The sequence below is a fragment of the Cavia porcellus genome, unplaced genomic scaffold (assembly GCF_034190915.1).
Source record: "Cavia porcellus strain 051 isolate PalLab524CR breed Dunkin Hartley unplaced genomic scaffold, mCavPor4.1 scaffold_3, whole genome shotgun sequence".
Lineage (NCBI taxonomy): Eukaryota > Metazoa > Chordata > Mammalia > Rodentia > Caviidae > Cavia > Cavia porcellus.
Window position 1 is genome coordinate 65,917,895 of NW_026947486.1, and position 19,367 is coordinate 65,937,261.

Here is a 19,367-nt window from a genome sequence, read left to right on the forward strand (position 1 = left end):
CTAAAGGTTCTTTCAGAGAAATACCTTTATTTGCAAAGGATTGAAATAGTTCATGATCAAAGGAAAATTTTACATAACAGAAGTAACTATTTGAAAAAAAATATTTTCTTTACATAACATGAAATATTTATTTACTAAAACAGGAGCTCTCTAAGTGCCCTGCTCTGAGCCAGACATAGGCCTGATTTCACTAGAAGCTTTTTGGGCAGATCTGAATGAACCTGCAGAGTAAAGAAGCAAAAGAACTATCCATTTCTGAGTATCCCCTGCCAATTGTCTTTTAATAGAAGAGAGTTCCAGACTGCCCTTTTTCTGATCGCAAGAAAAACCCTTGCTTTAGCACATACCTGTTTCTCTAGAGATGGGCCATACCATCAAGGGTTAAACCAGAGAGACGCTCTTTCTGGACAGAGTTCCCTGGCTCCAGAATTTGAAATCTGCATGTGCCCCACCCAAAGGTTTATTTTTGTTGTTTTGTTTTGTTGGGGTTTTTTGGGGGGGTTGTATTTTGTTTGAGTGCACTCTTTAACTCCCAGAGATCATAAGGGTAATAAATAAAGACAGCGTTTATTGCTTATAGCAATGTAATGCAGATTACTGACCTCATTCACTAGTGCTTAAATAGTTGGGCACCACCGCCAAAACACAAAGAGGTGAAGGTTGCCCTTATGGGGTTTGTTTTTTAAACAGTTTAAATACAGAAAACTACCCTGATAAATTGCTTAAATTTGAAAAGGAAAGTTAGAGTAGAAATTTCCTGTGGCCTATTACAGTAATTACACAGATAGGGGCGGCAGCGAGGGAAGGAAGTGCAAGGCATGAAGAAAGTATGTGGCTTCTGGAGATTTTATGTTCTTTCTCTATGAGTTGAAAGAGCTCAATTTTGGCAAGAATTTTGAAGTTAGATAAGGAAACGTAGCACTGACTCTATGACTTGGATAAACCACCTCACTAGTTAGTGCTTTCGTTTATTAACGTGAAAAGTAGCAAAAATCTGCTTCACGGACATCTGTGAGGATTATTCAGATCTCCTGAGTACTGTACTTCCTTAGCTAAATGTTGGTTGCAGTTAAAGCTCCTTCCAGGAATGAGTGGTTTCTCTAAAATTTCAGAAACTTTGTTGATGTCCTTGCTGTAAAAGGTTGATGAGCAAGTAAGCAATACCTTTCTACTTGGGGATCACATATTTGAACAAAAACAACAACAAACCCTTTAATTTTAGCCAGGCAAAACATTTAACTGGTGGCGGGACGGGCTTTGAAAGCATCCCCCACCCAGTATTCGCCCCAATGTATTGTGGGAAGTGTAGTCTCGAACTGCAGTTGCGTGAGTACAGAAAATCGAGCAGAAAACTACAACTCCCAAAGGGATAAAGGAGCAGGGATATTTCCCAGTCGGGCTGTAGCGCTGTGGGAGGGAATTGGCAACCTCTCTGCCTACGTGGGAGAGAAAAGAGGGCTGGGGGAAGTGTAGAAAATCTAAACCCTAGCCGCTGCAGCCTGAGGAAGATTTATCAGAAAGAGAAATAGAGGGGGGAAAACCGGTTGGAGGTGAGGTGAGGAGGGCAAATAAGTCGTTGCTATCCGGCGACACAAAGTTCTTCACGATGTGGCTGAAGCCTGAGGAAGTGCTTCTGAAAAATGCGCTGAAGCTGTGGCTAATGGAAAGGTCCAACGACTACTTCGTGCTGCAACGGCGTCGAGGCTACGGGGAGGAAGGCGGAGGTGGGCTCACAGGTAAGTCGTGGCCAGCTCCTGTTTCCTTGAGATTGTGTTTACTGTTACTTAAAAGGTAGCAAGAAAAACAGTTACACATCGCCACCCACCGCCAATCCTAAAACCTGGTTAGAGACTGAGGTTCTGCTCCTGCCACCACCTTTTTGAATTCACTGAGTCCTGGGAAAGCCGCACAGGACTAGCAGTTGCTTTTAGGTGGGACAGAGGATGGGAGGAGGGATTCCTTCTAAGGTGGAAATAGAATCAGATAGGGACCCCGATGTTTCGCTTGGGGCGGGGGAGGCTGATGGCGAGTGGTCCAGCTAGACTGACTGGTCATAGGCGACCAGTTCTCCTCTGTTGTGAACTTAACTTTTTTTTCCTAACAAAATCTGTCCCAATAATCACCACCCTGGGGAGTGTTAAGTGTAGGGATAGCGGCACATTAATGTTAAAGAGGCGCCCCATTCAGGTCCTGATAGGCTTTAAATGAGAAATTGAGACAGGGAATACATGGTATCAGGTAAAATCAAAGAGTAGGGCTCTGAATTGCTGACCTCTCCTAATTTAGCATCTTTACTCTGTGTCCAAGTTTTCAATCCCATGGTTCGCCTCTCAGACTACATATAACAGCGTCCTGATATATTTCTCCTTGTTTGGCGTTGCCTCCTCTTTTAAAGCCAATTAAACAAATGGAAATCCAACTTTTCCTGTATAACCCACTCTGCCCCATACTTAGATTTAAAAATTAAAAGCTGTTTTTGTCCAAGTGTCTAAACTTTCCAAAGAATGTAATTTTCAAATCGCCCTCCATAGGGACAATTCAAAATTTTAAAGGTTAGGGAGACAAAAGTTCTATTTCGTGATAATTTCTGGTGTGGTATTCTGTTCTTGAATTGGTGGACCAGGCTTCCTTTAGCTCTTGTAATGTAAGGGAAAAGGGAAGAGTCCAAAAACCCACATTTCAGTCCTCTTATCTATCTGTTACATACTTTATGTTATTTGTCAAATTCTTTCATTTACTCAACCTTATGTGACTACTCGGTGCTACAGAAATGTTTGGACAGTAACGAAATGAAGATTATGTTTCCTGCTGTTAAAGTGCCCAAAATCTGGCTAGGGAGAGAGGAGTGTTAGAGGAAGAGGAAGACCCACTAGTAAACCAGGCAGATTATAATTGGTACTAAACTATGGAGTCCGGTTAAGATTCATGGAAGAGCTGACATTGATTTTTCCTAGTCAAAACCGGTGACCATCTCAGAGAGTTGAGAGAATACATAAAAGATAATAGGCATGAATCAGTGTATGTTAAGGTGGTGATAAACATATGCTATTACTCTTTTTAAACCACCTCCAAGGTGGGAAAAAAAATCTGAGGTTCTACAGGATTTCTTTTTAATCTTACAAGACCTAGGTATCTCATTCAGCCTCTAACAGGATTTTTTGAAAATATGCCAACAAAATTTCCCCTAAAAGCTTCACATTTTTGTTATTTTCTGATTCTTAAAAACTACAAATGTTATTTTGCTGAGTGATTTACATTTAACAAATGCAAATATTTATTAGGTTAAAATTAGAAAATCAATGTTCACAGTCACCTAAATTATCCATTTCAGTCCACTGAGAATAGAACAGGATATATGAACTGTTTGAAATAGATCTTCTAGCCAGCCCTGTGTTACAGCATCAGAAGTAGTCTTCTAATACGTTTTAGTTCCCTATAATTTTACTTGACCAGAATTTTTACTGACCAGATTTTGGTAAATGCCTACATTTACCAAAGAAGTGCATTTTAGTTCATCCAACTGTGTTCTTGAAAATAGTAGGTAAATCAATGAGAATCAAATCACCATAATCGCCATTAATGGTATTCTTGTTGTAAGCTTCCTTTACTCAATCAGTCAATCATTTTCTGGGCTTACTTTTTTTCATTCGGTGCTTTCTTAAATCATGAACCAGTTATACCAACTTCTTTTCTCCATTCCGCCCACCATTTTGTTAGTTTCCTATCTCTATAATGACAAAATTTGAAGAACTAAATCAAAATTCCTGCCACACATATATGTTGTGACTAGTGAGGGGCCTGTTGATGTAGTGGTCATTTTGTATCTCCATGATTGTACTACCTAATGTATGAACAAGATGCATGAAATTACCAAATGGGAGCTACCATTATCATACTGTGTAAATTAAACCAAATGGATCAGCAAGTAGCAAAGAGATATTTTAAAGTTTGATTGGTTTTGGTCCAGAGCAAGAGAGTGTGCTCATTTTTACAACTGCTTAACTGATGTATTTTTACTTAAAATTGTGACACCGAGAGCTTTGCTGTGTTTTAAATAAGTCCGCATTTGGATTAGTTCTTAAAAGAACTTGACTGTGTGCCAGCATAAACTTTCCTTTGTATATTTTGTTTGCTAAAACACGTGTTGTGTGCAATGCTTTTATAAGGTTATTGTATACGGTTTGTTTAATGAAAAAGATAATGACAATGGGAATGTTAATGTTTGTACTTTTATAATTTCATTTCTTTGCCATGCAATAATTGGCAATAACCACCATCAATGTAATGACATTAGGTATGAACTTGGTGAAGAAGTTAGTTGACTGCATTTCTTTTTCTACAGTCAAATAAAAACAGCAGAGAATTCTGGGATGATTACAAGAGACTGGTTTGAAAGTCAGAATTCTGCAATCACTTTTTTAAATTTTTGAAACACTTGAAGTGAGTGGATTACTGACCATTTACTTAACTTTATCTTACTTAATTGTCCTGGCTCACAGCAGAATGGAAATTTTTGTTGAAATTTTTGTTACATAGAAGGTAGATTGCAGATAAAATGATTTTTCTTCATTTAGAAAAGTAATTTACCCTTTTTTATTTTTATAGTTACCTTACATTAGCCCTTGCTTCTAGTTGACAAAGGTAATGGCTTTTCTATGGGGCCTAAATATAGCACCTGATTGTATATAATTAAAAATAATTTATGCATATTTGACTTATTCAACAAAAATCAACAATTTGCTCTACTTGGCAGATGGCAACCACTACGTGAGCTACATTCTATTAAAGTACTCTAGTGGGTAGGATTTGGAAAGGCCTGTCAATAAGGAAGCTTTCATTTAGTTGTCTGAATTTTACTTTTAGAATTTTCCATGTCTGAATAGTGTTAACAGATTCTTGGATGGGGGATTGATAATCATCCTCATCAGACCTTTTTTGTAGTGTAGAACAAAACTAGGAAATAAAACTTAATAAATTGGGGAATTTTTAGATATTCTGTTTCCTTGTCTCCTCTTTCATCTTGGTGTCATTTGAAATAAGCTATTCATTTTGTAATATTTATATAGACTTTACAAACTGTGTAGATGATTTATCATAAATACTTCTATATTAAGCAATAAGATAGTCCTTTAAAAAGAAAAAAAAAAAAAAACCTCTTTAATAGTGGGCGGGCTAGCACACACCTTTAATCCTAGCACTTTCAAGGTGAGGCTGGAGTATTACCAAGAGTTCAAAGTCAGCCTGGGTAACATAATGAGTTAGTTCAAGGAGAGATCCTGTTTCAAAACAAAAGTGAACTACAAAGCAAGATTTTGTCTCAAAAAATACCAATAAGTAAATAATAGCTCTCAGTTACCATCCCTTGAAAATATAAACCTTTTTTCCCTCTTTCTGTCCACCCCCAGCTCAAGGAGTCCAACTCAGAAAATGTTTGCAACATGTATTTATTAGCAAAATATTCTAAATACTATGCTCACAAAAGAACTATCTGATAAAACATTTGATTCCGAAAGCTGAGGATATAGCTCAGTAGTAGAACATTAGTCTAGTATGTTGAAAGCCCTCCTCAGTTCAACCCCTAGCACCAAAAAAAAAAGGAACAGGAAACTATTTGGTGCACTTTTTTTTGTTTAATTCTGGGTGACCATCATAAAATAATATTATAAATTCTGTGTCCTGATTCTAATTGTTCTCCTCACAACCCCTGACTACAGTAACTATCAACAGACATAATTGTAGGTAGGCGAGCAATCCTTCCACTACCTGGAAAAAAAAAGATAGCCACCTTGATTTTCCTTCATTTCTCAAAGCCTCCTGCAAGGCTGCCACTTCTCATTTAAATGACATCTTTAGGAGCATAAGACTGGTTCCAGTGAACCTATCCCATACTTTTCTACAGCAAATTTGTATTTTAGCACTATAATTGTTAGGTGTGCATTTTAGTAAATTTTCCTAGGGAATACAGAAGCAAGCTATGTGTTTACCTACTTGGTATGATGAGCAGCGAGGTATTTGCAAAAGTGCCAAAATGGGCTTTGTACCCAGCTTTATGCTGAGTAGAATAGTTTTTGCATATGTTTACTCAAGCATCATGGAGGGTCCAGTAGACCCACACCATTCTAGGATTTGTTAAAAAAAAGTTTTCCTTTCATTTTTCTGGTAAAAGTAGCCCAGTTCAATACAATGGCACATGAAAAACCAGATTTGCAAGTTTTGGAAGTCAAACATGTATCATCAGCTTACTAGTACATATATGATGAAGATGATTCATTATGGTAAAGTACATGCATTCATAACAGAAAAGTGGGGTGGATTGATGATGATGATGATGATGAGTTTGATGTTGGTCATGTTCCTGTGACAGTGAAATGAAGTAACAATCATCTGATACAGACATAGGGAGAGAATGCAGACCTCCTTATTTCAGACGATAAAGAAAAAAACAATATGAGTTCAAATGTTCACTAGTTGAAATGTTGCAGAATGTTCATGCAACCAAATGGAATAATCCAATGTTAGAACTAGGTCCGAAAATATAGTGAGGCTTTGGTAAGGGTGAAAAGTATTGGACAGAATGCTAGCACTGCCATTCAGTGTTGGAAATTATAACAGACAAAATGCTGGAAGATGCTGTGAAATACACAAAGGCTGAAATGCAAGTAAAATGCTTTATATGTACCAATAGCCATATTCAAATATATATTTATTATGATACTTCACTAGCTGAAAAGAAAGCATTCATAGGTCTGCTGTATTTAGCAAGGATTCTCATGGCAATCATAGGAATATGAAAGATTCATTGAAAAATGATGAGTCAAAACATGGCATAAAGATTTATACCTTTGTAGATGTAGACTTTTTTATATTTTCGGTTTAGACATTCATTGGGAGTTCAGCCATCAGGTCCTTATACATTTAGTAATAAATCAAATGATGTTGTGAACAGACTTGTTGCTCCTATCTTCCAAATCAGAATGTGGCATTCAACAATTGGTCTACCAGTGTCCAACTGATACTACATTTGCCAGCAGAGCACAAGTTGACCAGCACAGAAACTATATGCAGGAACAAAGCAGACATTACAAATGAAATGTTGAAATTTCAAGACAGAGAATTATGTACTATGACCTTTGGATTTCAGAAAGATATAACGTTGTTCTTGCATATAGCAAAGAAAAACAAACTGATACTGCTGATGTCAGCATTTTACCATGATGGAAATATTGATAGGGAAACCTTAACAAAATGGAAAACTAAAATGGGAACTTTCTACAACAAACCCAGGCATGAAGTAAATTTTGATATATTATCCACCAACTATGATGTCTCTTGAAACACAAAGCATTGACTGATGATTGTGTTTTACTCAATCTTACTGAATGTATGCCATAAATAGTTTGATACTTTACAAAGAAAATAACAAGTGCAAAATGTTATGGAGAAATTTTCTTAGAGGATTGGGATTGGAGCTCGTAAGAGATCATTTGTAGCAGAACAAAGACAAAATGCTTCTGCCCAGGGAAATACACAAAAAATATTGTGGAGAACACTGGTGAGCTGACAGGTGAACAGAGAGGCTCAGCATCATGAAGACCTGCTACAATAGGAAAACAGAAAAGATATCACCTATGCACTACAAGAAAGTACAGGAAACCAAAACATACGTGTGATCATTGTAAGCAACAGTTGTATATGGCATATGTTGTAGTGTGTGAAGACTGCCTTAGGTGTGACAGCTGAAGCAGAGCTTATTTCTATGATAGACTTTCATTTGTACTGCACATAGGTTTTTATTTTTGATGTTATGTTTTAGGTTTTGTAAGTAAGTAAACAGCTGATGTGAAACTGTTCATATCTATTCTAAACATTCATTACATATTTGATATTTTATTTTATTTCATTAATATGTTAGTTCCCTGTTAAGTACATGCTGTATAATTTAGTAAGAAGATCCTGACAAAACAGAGAAGAAAGGTGACAAGACTGCCACATAGGAAAGAAAAACTAAGCACACATATTACCAGTGTAAGTGAAACATGTGCATGGAACATGCAGTTGTGTGTGAAGACTGCCTTGGGTGTGACAGTAGAAGCAAAACTTACTTTTGTGGTAGAATTCTATTAGTATTTCTGTTGTAATTCATATGGGATTTTATTTCTTTTTTATTTTTTTATTTTGAAGATAGTAAAACACTACAAAACAAGACAGAACAAAGCCAGTTGAGACAATGCAGTGAAATTAGTTCAAAACTTCAGAGCAGGATACTGGGATAACAGTAATAGGTACCATAGTATATCTTGTTATCTTCACAATAGTTGTCCATTCAATCAGGAATAGCCAAATCAAACCAAAAACAGAATATTATAAAACCTGTCAAAACAGAATACTGAATAGAGCAAAACAAGTAATCAGAACAAAGCAAAACCGTGAAAACATTATTTGCCTTCAAAGAGAAGATACAATGAAATCCCGCATACTTGCTACATTACATAAGGTCATCCTCCCAAGAGATGTTCAGACCTCTGGCCTCAGGTCAGCATAATCAACCCAACAATATAAGCAGTTAGTTGTTTTGTGTGCCTTAGTTGCTATCAACTTGAGCTGTCCTTGATACTATCCAGTTGCTAACCAGAGAAGGGGGATGGGACATTTGATTCTCAGCCTGTGCATCAATAGGCTCATGGGAGATGCTGACTTGTTCTCTCCCTGGTGCACCCACTGCTCACTCATGCCGCCGCATACCAGGAAGGAGGGCTTCTTGCTTTCTGGCTCAGCGCCCCCAAGTTCCAACATGGCTGGATCTCAGGACACACTGACTTGTCTCCCTGGCGAGCCCTGTGCTCGCTCATGCTGCCTCTTACCAGGAAGGAGGGTTCGTTCCTTTCTTAGACTCTCCCCCCCCCCCCCGCCCAAGTTTGGGGTTTCATTTCTGATGTTTTAGGTTTTCAAAGCAAGTATAATGCTGCAGGTGTGAAAATATCAATGTCTGTTCTAATGCACAATACATAATAAGAATTTTATACTTTATTTTATTGATATGTTGTGTTCCTGTTAACTGCACACTACATAATATAGTAAGAACCTCTTGACAAACAGCAGGACCACTGAGAGGTCAAATATGCTCTACTAAAAGACCAGGAAACAAAAATACATGTGCTGCAAGTGTAGTGATATGTGTGTATGAAACACGCTATTGTCATGTGTTTAAACTGTTTTACGTATGATAATTGAAGTAAAGGGTTTTTTTTCAATAGAGTACTATTGGCATTTTCATTGTAGTTCATGTAAAAATTTTTATTTGTGTTGTTATTTTTAGACTTTGTACACCACAGAACAGTCGATGTTTAAAATTTTGATGCTTTTTTATAAACAATAAACACTAAAATTTCAATACTTTTGTGATTTTTTTCCTATTAAATACTCATTGTTTAATATAATGCAACTCACAAAACTAAAATTACTAGTTCACCAGTAGATATATTCTAAAGAATAAACATGGGTCCGAAAGATCCATGTCTCTATACCTTGATGATAAAATTAGTCTTATGCTGGGTTAGAGGCATTTTTTTTTACTTGATTTTGCAAGGACGAAAATTTCCAGAGTGGAAAAGGAACACAATGTGATTTGCTTCCTTACATGTTGCCTCATGGAATTTTTTTTAATAATCCAAATGTATGACAACATACAGAGATGTATAAATGTAACACCAAATTTAGTGATTCCACTAAACAATAACTCTGCTTCTTTTATGTTCCTTGATTCTTTAATATTTTATGGTTTCTTTTTAGGTGTAATTGATTTTTTATTTTAAAGTGGAAAACAAAAATAACAAAACAGTTTCAAAACATGTTAGTAGGAAAGTTGCAATAATTAATACATTGTGCATTGTTATCTTCATAGTATTCAGAGTACAAGATATAGGCATGATATGTTGTCCAAACAATATTAGCACAAACCTTTGTTTTCAGTGAACTAGGAGAAACTAGCTGTATAACTATTGTGACCATCTTATGTATTTTTTTCTTTAGCCTTTTCTTTCTTTTCCCTATCACAATTTCTTTTCCTTTGAATAGCTTCTTATTTCACAGTATGTATTGTACTTTTTGGATCTTGTTTACTTTTTCAGATTGTCACACTATTGAGGCAATACAGTGTTTAGACATATGGGTCCTATTTCAGTTATAAGTATGGTCTCAAGCTACATCCATTTACCTATAAAAGTCTCCAGGTTATCTTTCTTTATGGCTGAGTAATATTCCATTATATTTTTTAAAAACATCTTTTTTTAAATCCATTTTCAGTTGATGGGCACCTGGGTTGTTTTCCAAAATTAAACTATTCCAAGATTGTACTGCTATAAACATGGGCACACATTTATCACTGTGGTATGATGTTTTTAATTCTGGAAAGATACCCAGAAGGGGAATAGCTGGGTTGAATGGGACTTCTAATTCTAGTTTTTAAAGAAATTTCTATATTGATTTGCACAGTGATTACACTAGTCTACACTCTTACCAGAAATGGAGAAGGGTTTCTTTTCCCCCACAGCCCCACCAGCATGTTATTGGTTGATTTTTTTTTTTTTGATGATAACCATTGTTTCTTGGATGAGGTGAAATCTTAGTGTCGTTATATTTTATGGCCTCTTTTTAGCTGTAATTGTTTCATAAAGGCTATTTTTTCAACTGTTAAATAGTGCTAACACTTGTCTTCCCTATCTTAGATTATTGTTATGTGGGTTTAATGAGTTTTGAAGCCTGTAAACAACTATAAAATATTTACATTCATTTATATATTATAAAAGCATAAGATGTTAAGTGCCATTTTCTGGGCTGGAAGATCAAAGGGCAGAGTGTGTATTTGTGTGTGTACATGCACTATTTTCCCAAGTAATCACTTTTTCCTTGTTCTGTTAGAACTTGATTTTGATTTGGAATGGTAACAGTGGTTATATTCAAGATACAAAAGCAAAACAGTGATGGCTAATCAGGAAGAATTTTAGTGTGATGCTGATTGTGCATTTATAGTTTGTAATCATGATAATATAGAAGAATCAGAATAATTTATCATAACAGCATTTCCTTTTAGTTTATGATTACTCAAAACCTAGATGTTATCACATATTACTTCTGTAGATACAAGCATCGCTTGTCTTGCTGTATGGTATTGAACAACACAGATAGATGGATAGGTAGATAGATAGATACAACTTTGATTTCTCTTGTATTTTTCAAAACATAATGCTTGAAGAAGAAATAACTATTTAACTGGTGTGAAAGCTCACTGCTTATTGAGAGTTGTGAAAGTACTATGATATAAAGTTAAAAATGATAATAAAAGGCATTATAGTATTTACCATGTTGCTGTACAGCCATGACAGTATTTATATTGACTTTGTGTTAGAAAGTTTGCCCAGTTTTCTGCCTTTGCCCTTGCTATATAAGTACAAAAGACAATAGAAATTCTCAAATGTAGTGGGATATTATACATTCATTTGGCAAGTATTTAGTAAGTGCTTTCTGAAAAGCAAGCACTGTTTTACATGCTGGTGATAATGTAATGAAGGAAAAGTCCCTTCTCCCATGGAGCTACCGTTCTAGTTGAGGGAGTAAATAAATATTATAAGATGACTGGTGATGATAAGTAGTATGAAGAAGAGTGCAGGAGGGTAACATGATTGAAAAGACAGGGAGTTGACATTTCAAGTAAATCGCTCTGAGAAAGTGTCTTATGAGCAGAGATGAGAGGGACTAGAGTATATGAGCTAAGTGCATATTGGGAACAAATAGAGATAATTCTAGGTAGACAATATTGTCAGCCTAGTTTTGTTGGTATATATATCTCCATTAAAAAGAAGGTATTACAAAGCACCAATGCAGTTTTCCTAGGCCAGCTGTGGTGTGATGTATGCCTGATAAATGATGCAGATATTTTCTAAAAGGAGTGATTAATAACAACAGATTGTATATTGGTGACAGAATTCTGGTGTGGCAATTTTAGAGCATCTTGTCAAAAACCAGTTTGGATTGTTTTTAAATTAAATGAGCATAACAATATTTGGGCCAGGCATGGTGGCTCACGCCTGTAAACCCAGCACTCTGGAGGCTGAGGCAGGAGGATGTTGCGAGTTCGAGACCAGCCAGGAGTACACAGTGAGCTCAAGGCCAGCCTGAACTGCATAGCGAGACCCTGTCTCAAAAAGACCAAAAAAAAAAAAAAAAAAAAAAAAAAAAAACAATATCTGAGAGATGGCTTGGTAGGGGGAAGTGGGAAAGAAATTCTCAGTGGGAGGAATAATGTGATACTGCAAAAGCAAAAGAAGACAGTTGTTGGGGATACAGTAGATATTACAGTTTCATTTACTTGTTTGGAGTTGAAAATATGAGGCTCAAGATATAATGTCCTTAGCAATTGGAAAAAAATCGTTGTTGGGATAACAATGCCCTCATTTATACCAGAGGAAACCCTGAGATGCAGATTTAAAAGGATATAACAATTAAACCATTTTAACCTCTACTGCTGTTTTGAGTCTTGGGGCCTAGGGTATAATTTTTTAAATTTCTTAGTCCAGTGTAAACAAATGAGGGGTTTTTCGCCTTTGTTTTGATTTGCTTTTTTCAGTTTAAGGAATTGAACCTAGGGCTTTTACACTGAGCTCCCTACTGTACCCTTTTGTTTTTGAGACGGGGTTTCAGTGAGGCACTAAATTGCCCGGACTGGGCTTGAATTTATGATGCTCCTACTTCAAACTCCCAAAGTGCTGGGATACACATGTGTCACATATAGATTAATGTGAAATTTTAAAGAAAGAAACAATTGTATTTCCTGATATTTATTATCTTAATTGACCTCTTATTTTGAGCTAACCAGAACAGTAATCTGGCTTAGTTTTTCTAAATAATGTTGCAAAGTAGTATACTGCATATGAGTTTATTCATTTGCAATCATACTTTTTGCCTTGCACTGGAATTGTGTGTGTGTTTTTTAAATAATTTTCTGAAAGTCTCTCTTTTTGTGCATTAGTGTGTAAGTTTGAAGAGTAAGAGGTGACTGTAAATAACAGACTGGTAACTATTCTGTTTTTCTATATTTTAACCTTTAGGAATGTAGCTAAGTTAGATTGATCATTCATTCTTTTCCCCCTGCAAGACATTTAAGTCTGCAATTTGTGGCATAAATTGTCTTGGTCAAAATTTTCTAAATCTTTTTTTTTTTTTTTTTTGCTGGTGTTTTGTTCTATTTGGGGGTTCTTTGGGATTTTTGATGTTTGTTTTGTTTGGGTGTTTTTTGAGACAGGATCTTGCTATGTAGTTCAGACTGTCCTTGAACTCACTATGTAGTTTAGGCTGACCTTGAATTCACAGCAATCCTCCAGCCTCCTTTTGCCAAATGCTGGGATTACCAGCATGCACCACCATGCACCACTTACCAGCATGCACCACTTTTTAAAGGATTCAAAGGACTCCTTTTTAAAGGATTTAAAGGACTCTGAATCCTTTAAAAAGCAAAGATCTCTATCTATAGGATTTCCAGTTTTCTGAGATTTCTGTTTCTGTCTCTGTCTCTGTCTCTGTCTCTTTCTCTGTATAGGATTTCCAGTTTTCAAAGATCCCTGTCTCTGTAAGTCTCTCTCTCTCTCTCTCTCTCTCTCTCTCTCTCTCTCTCTGAGTTCCAGTTTTCACATAAGTGCTTTTTAAAAAATATAGAAGGAAAATAACACAAAAATTATTTTTATTACTTGTTTTCCAAAGTTCTTAGGGTAAAATTGGAAGCTTCCAAAATGCCAATAGTGACTATTGAATTATTCTAAAATAACTTTTAACAGTCCTGTTTTAAGAACTTAAATCTGGTAGCAAAGGTAATACAACCAGAAAACTGTCAACTTTTATTGAACACAACACTTCTATTTTTAATATATTTCCTACTAAGTATATTGGCAACTTTCTAATTAGTCTATTTATTAGAACTTAATGAATTTGTGAAATTGTAGGAAATTCAATAAAGATGATTTCATAAGCATGACATCTTAGGACAAAATATGTAAAGTTCTAGCAATCATTATTGTAGTCAAAATATATAATCAAAAGTTTTAGTTAGAATGGAAATAAATCTTGTTTGTAATTTAAGAAGTTCATTTATGACTTTTCTGCAGCTAGAGCAGAGTTTCCTTAAATAGTGCTCTCAATCTAGTTTACAAACAAAAGGAGCCACTTGTCAAACTAAAGTACACTTTAATTTGTGTGCTACACTAGCCCATTGATAATGAGCATTGATAATGATATTCTTTTAATATTCAGCCCATGGTCCTCCTTGTTCATCATTATTAATGTAATACTCAAAAGAAATATTTATTAAATTTTCAAGTATATAAAAGTTGGAAGGAAATTAATCCCATAGGTCAGTGTTCTTAAAATTGACTGCATGTTAGATTCAAATACAGAATACTTGAATTATTTGGAAAAGAGATATGTCTGGGATTTACTTTAAAATACTTCAGGAAGGATAAATGCAAGTTTTGATGATTATTGAAATTAGGTAATGGATATTTAGAAAGTCCATATTATCTACATTTTTATAAGTTTAGAAATTTTGTACTGCAAAGTTAAGGAAAAAGTATCTTCCCAGATGCCATACCAGAGCAATTAAATCAGAATCTCTGGGCTTTAATAGTTTCAAAACTTAAGTCTCAAAAATTCCTCCAGAAGGTTTAAATTTGTACTTTGTATTGATAGTCATTATGATCAGAGATAAAAAAAATTAAGATTCAAAAAGATGTGTATCAACTGGTGATACAAAATTTAAATGGCTAACTATAAACTGAATTTAAGTTTTAAAAATTATCTGCACAAGACAGAAAATACTCAGGCTGGTGCTTATGCTTATGAAAAAAATCACAAGCTTAGTATGTAGTGATCTAAAAAGCTAATAATTTTAAACTACATTTAAAAAGCAATGGAGAGGGGCATGATGGCATATGCCTATAGTCCCAGCACTTGAAAAGCAGAAGCAAAAAGATCCTTTTTGAGCTGACAATGAGCATTTTGGTTACTTAGCAAGACATTATCACAAGATAAACAATGTTTTTAAAATGGCTGGCAATGTAGCTTGGTATTCAATCCCCAGTACTGAAAAAAAAAGGAGGAGGAGGAGGAGGAAGAAAAGGAGGAGAACATAAAGAGCCTATGTTTGTTCAGACTGTACAGTACCTGGTATTCAGGTTTCAATGACGTATTTTAAAAGAACGTTTGACAAATAAGTTTATTAAGAGAATAGTAAAACAAATAATATATTCAGATTATCTCATTTAACAAACAATTGAAAGAACAAGGTACATAGTAAGCTACCAGTAAATTGTAAGGAAAAACAAAATACCTGTATTCCTATTGGAAAACCCATTATATTTAGCATAGTTTTTGTTGAATATGTTTTATATTTTGTTGCAAGCAAGTAGCATTTTATTTATCCTAAAATCTCCTTTGTCTTTTTGTTGAGTAAAAAAAATCTCTTTTTTTCCCATCTTAACTATTGAAACATGTTTAATGTAAAAAATAATTATACATATGTGTGTATAAAAACAATCTCTACCAAATTTATGGAGCTCATTACAAAATAAAAATGAAAGACTCTAGTTCAGGCCGGTGTAATGGCGCATGCCTGTAATCCAAGCACTGATGAGGCTGAGGCAAAAAGATCACTGTGAGTTTGAGGCCAGTCTGGGCTACATAAGAGTTTAAGGCTAGCCTGGCTATATAGTGAAACCCTGTCTCAAAAAAGCAAGAGAGGGAGGGAGGGAAGGAGAAAGAGAGACAGACAGACTTTGACTTGGTCAAAAATTAAGAATTTTAAGACCAACAATAAAACATTAAACCAAGTCCCAAGTTGGAGCCCTATTCATAGTTTGGAAACTCTAGAAGCTGGCTCTGGCTATAATATTTGAATATATAAATTCTTTCATATTTTAGAAAAGACTTTCTTAATTAATTAGAAAATCCCACCTATGTATGTTAGAAGTAAACTCAAGTTACTCAGAGACAGACTTAGGATTTCTGACAGGGGTACCAGAGAAGAGTTAAGTGCACTGAAGGTTGGATTACCTGACTTTCATCTAAATTTGCTTGTTCTTTATCCAGCCAAAGAGTATTGATTCACATGCAATAATCATTATCTACAAAAAGCACTTTTTTGAAAGTCGCTGCACCTTGTATTTTTGTAATCTTGCTATGGAATTTAATATAAAGTGTCTCACATCAAGTATGATGGTGAATTTCCTAAAGCTGGGTCCATTCGTATTGCAGAATGCTACCAAAACCCCCATAGACTTACTAGGATGTATAACATTGGTTGATTCTATACTTAGAATTGATTTGTGTGTACTAGTTTTCTTGTTGCAGAGGCAAAATACCTGACAATTTAGAGGAGAGATTTAATTTGGTTTTTGGTTTAGACTACAGTAGTTAATTACAGGGCAGTAAGAAGGAAGAGGACAAGTGGTGGGGAAGAACAGTGACGCACTTCCAACCAAGCATTACCTTCTAACACCACATTCAGCTATGAACTTACCAATGAACAAATCTACTGATAAGTATAGCACCCCCCATGTTCATATTTCCAAAAACATGAGACTTCAGGGGACACTTTGGATCTAAAGAGTAGCACAGAGGATGGTTTGAATTTCTTAATATTCTTAAAATATTTGTTCTGTTATGTAGCTGATAGTATCTGTTCTTTTCCCAATTTAGTATAGCTATAGTATTTCCCATGTATAGGCTGTTCCATGATCTAGAATGTCCAGGCTGTCAGATAATAAACCTCTTGGTATATGGGAAAGAAAAATGACCCAAAATATTCAGACTGTCAGATGATAAACCTTTGGGTATACAAGAAAGAACCCAAAGTTGTTTTTATTATTTCATGTACTTTTTAGAACCTAGACATTAGCACATATTAACTCCTGAATAACTTGCAGGAATATTATGAAGATTATGAAGTATAATGAGCTGCAAGAGTTCCCAAGTGACTAGAAATATATTCTAATCAGAGCTTCTAAGTTATTTGTTGCATAGTTTTATATTAACTTGCTAATTTCTTAGACTTACAAAAACTGGTCACTTTCATTTTTACATAGTATAAGGCATTTATACTCCTCTGAATATTTCTGATGCAGCAAAAAATATGACCTTTCTTGCCAGCAGTTTTCACCATTTTGTCTGCAATCTCAAATCTTACCAAAGAAATGTTACATAATTTAGAAATAGTTCTGTGACCTCCTCTTGCCCCTGCTTCCTCATGCATCCACACTGGCATTATTATCCAAACTCCTTTTAGCTCTTTTGTTTTCTTCCATTCTTATATTAATTTTATAGGATTTTCAAGTAAAGAAATTGAATTTAAGCTAGTGTTATTAAAAATCCAACAATAAGATGGGCATGGTGGTACACACCTGTAATGCCAACTGTCTTGGAATGTGAAGCAGGAGGATTGTAAATTCAAGCCCTGAGCATCTTTGGCAACTTGGTGAGACCCTGTCTAAAATTTAAAAATATAAAAGGACTGACTGAGGATTAATCTCAGCTCAAGGGTACTCATCTCAGTGACCTTGGGTTCAATATTCTGTACTACAGAAACAAAATCCAAAAAATAAATACATTTTCTTGAAAATGTAAAACTTCCTTTTCTTGACAACATTTTTAGAATTTAAATTTTTCAAAGAAAAAGGTTATCAAATGTAGCAGATAAAACTGTTTTTAACAAATACTTTCATTTGAAGTTGTAAATTTATTTTGACAATTTTGTCAATTTATTAAATGTTTATATATGCTCATTTATACACTTGATTCTGTTTTTTTTTTTTTTTTTTTCCTTTTTCGGCTTTTTTCGGTTGTCTTTTGTTATCACTGTTTTATCCTTTGAATATTTTCACTCTCTTGCTTTGAAATTGAGAACATTCTCCTTTTCTCCATTTCCTGAGTAATTTTAATCACATTGCTCTTAGGACACTCTTCAAATATGTTTAGTTCCTCATTCTCTTTCTTTATCCTTTATGAAAACTTTAGTTTCTCACATTCACTATTTCAATGCTGACAGTGGTAGAACTATATTTTTCTTTTATCTTCAAATCCTCCGGTAATTCCGTCATTATTAATTGGAGTATCCTCTGTGTTTCCTCTTTCTATTCCTACATCCATTACCGTGTTTTCAGTTGAGCCAATTTCGCTTGATCTTCTACTCATGTAATTTAGTTTACTCTGTGCTTATAATATTATCCTACCTCACATCTGCCACCCTATCTATCTATATTCTCATTCAAAGATTACTTAAAATCTTAACTTTTTTTCAGTGGGTAGACATGGCAAAGAGCCAAAAGCTTTATTTATAATTGATTTAAGTATTTTTCAAAAATCTGTATGTTATGTTAAAGGGAAGTGCTATTATATAGAATAAAATGAACTCTCAGTGAATTAAAGCTCCCAGAAAAGGAGATTTATGTATCCTAGACATCACGTTGATATAGTTAACTCAGTGAACCATGCTTTTATGGTACCCAGGATATGTCAAAAGTTAAAGTTACAAACTTTGTGGTAGAAAATACAGTTATTGTCCTTAGAGATATATTAATATAGATAAAAATATTATTGTAATGAGAATAAAAATATGATACATAAAGCACTTAAAAACTAATTTTAATAAGCACCCTAGTAATCAAATGCTGGGTTATAGAGTATAGAACTTGTGTGGTATAAGCACTTAGCATAAAGGAAAGAATCCTTACCTGGTGTTGCCAGTGAAGGTTTCATGGGAGAAGTGGGTCTTGAAAAAATACAGAATTTAGATTAGCGGGACATGCTTAGAAGAATTTCGTTGCCATTTCGCTATAAAAAAAGGTAATTGCTTAGGAAAGACCCTGAGGGAAAGTTTGGTTGGTTAAGACAACAGGAAACTTTATTCTTAAAAGTAATAGAAATATAATCAGATAATTAAAGTGGAATTAATTGAGCAAGAACCTTGAATTCTAAATCAAAACATTAAGAATTGTTGAACTGTAAATCCGTTTACCAAAGCATTCTTACCAAGGTTTTATTTTGTTTGACTACCTAAGATTTTCAATGTAGTAATAGAATTAACTAATGTTGAACGTTTTATATGTAATAATTCAGTGTTCACAACACTCGTTTGTCATATTATTTTAACTTCTTTATTTTACAAATGACAGTGTAGAAATGAGAAGTAATTTAACTCGTTCAGATTGAATCAAGTAAGTGACAGAGCCAGTATTCGGGCCCAGATAGTCTTGTACCAGATTTTATATTCTCATCTGTTATACAAATAAACTTTTGTATTTGGAGAATTGAACTCGACTTCTCTGTTG

The 19,367-nt window shown here is 34.8% G+C and overlaps 1 protein-coding gene across 3 annotated transcripts in view; it reads left to right on the forward strand.

The window, feature by feature from the left end:
* The first annotated feature begins 1,423 nt into the window (after positions 1-1,423).
* The window catches only part of Tbc1d8b (TBC1 domain family member 8B), a 109,126-nt gene continuing 91,182 nt past the window's right edge, over positions 1,424-19,367 (forward strand). For 2 of the 3 annotated variants that reach the window (XM_063246239.1, XM_063246240.1), the window contains exon 1: positions 1,425-1,736. In XM_063246239.1, coding sequence (XP_063102309.1) covers positions 1,607-1,736 — 130 coding nt within the window. In that variant the 5' untranslated portion in view covers positions 1,425-1,606. Of the gene's footprint in view, positions 1,737-19,367 lie in introns of all 3 variants that reach the window. The other variant, XM_063246241.1, reaches the window with a different exon arrangement.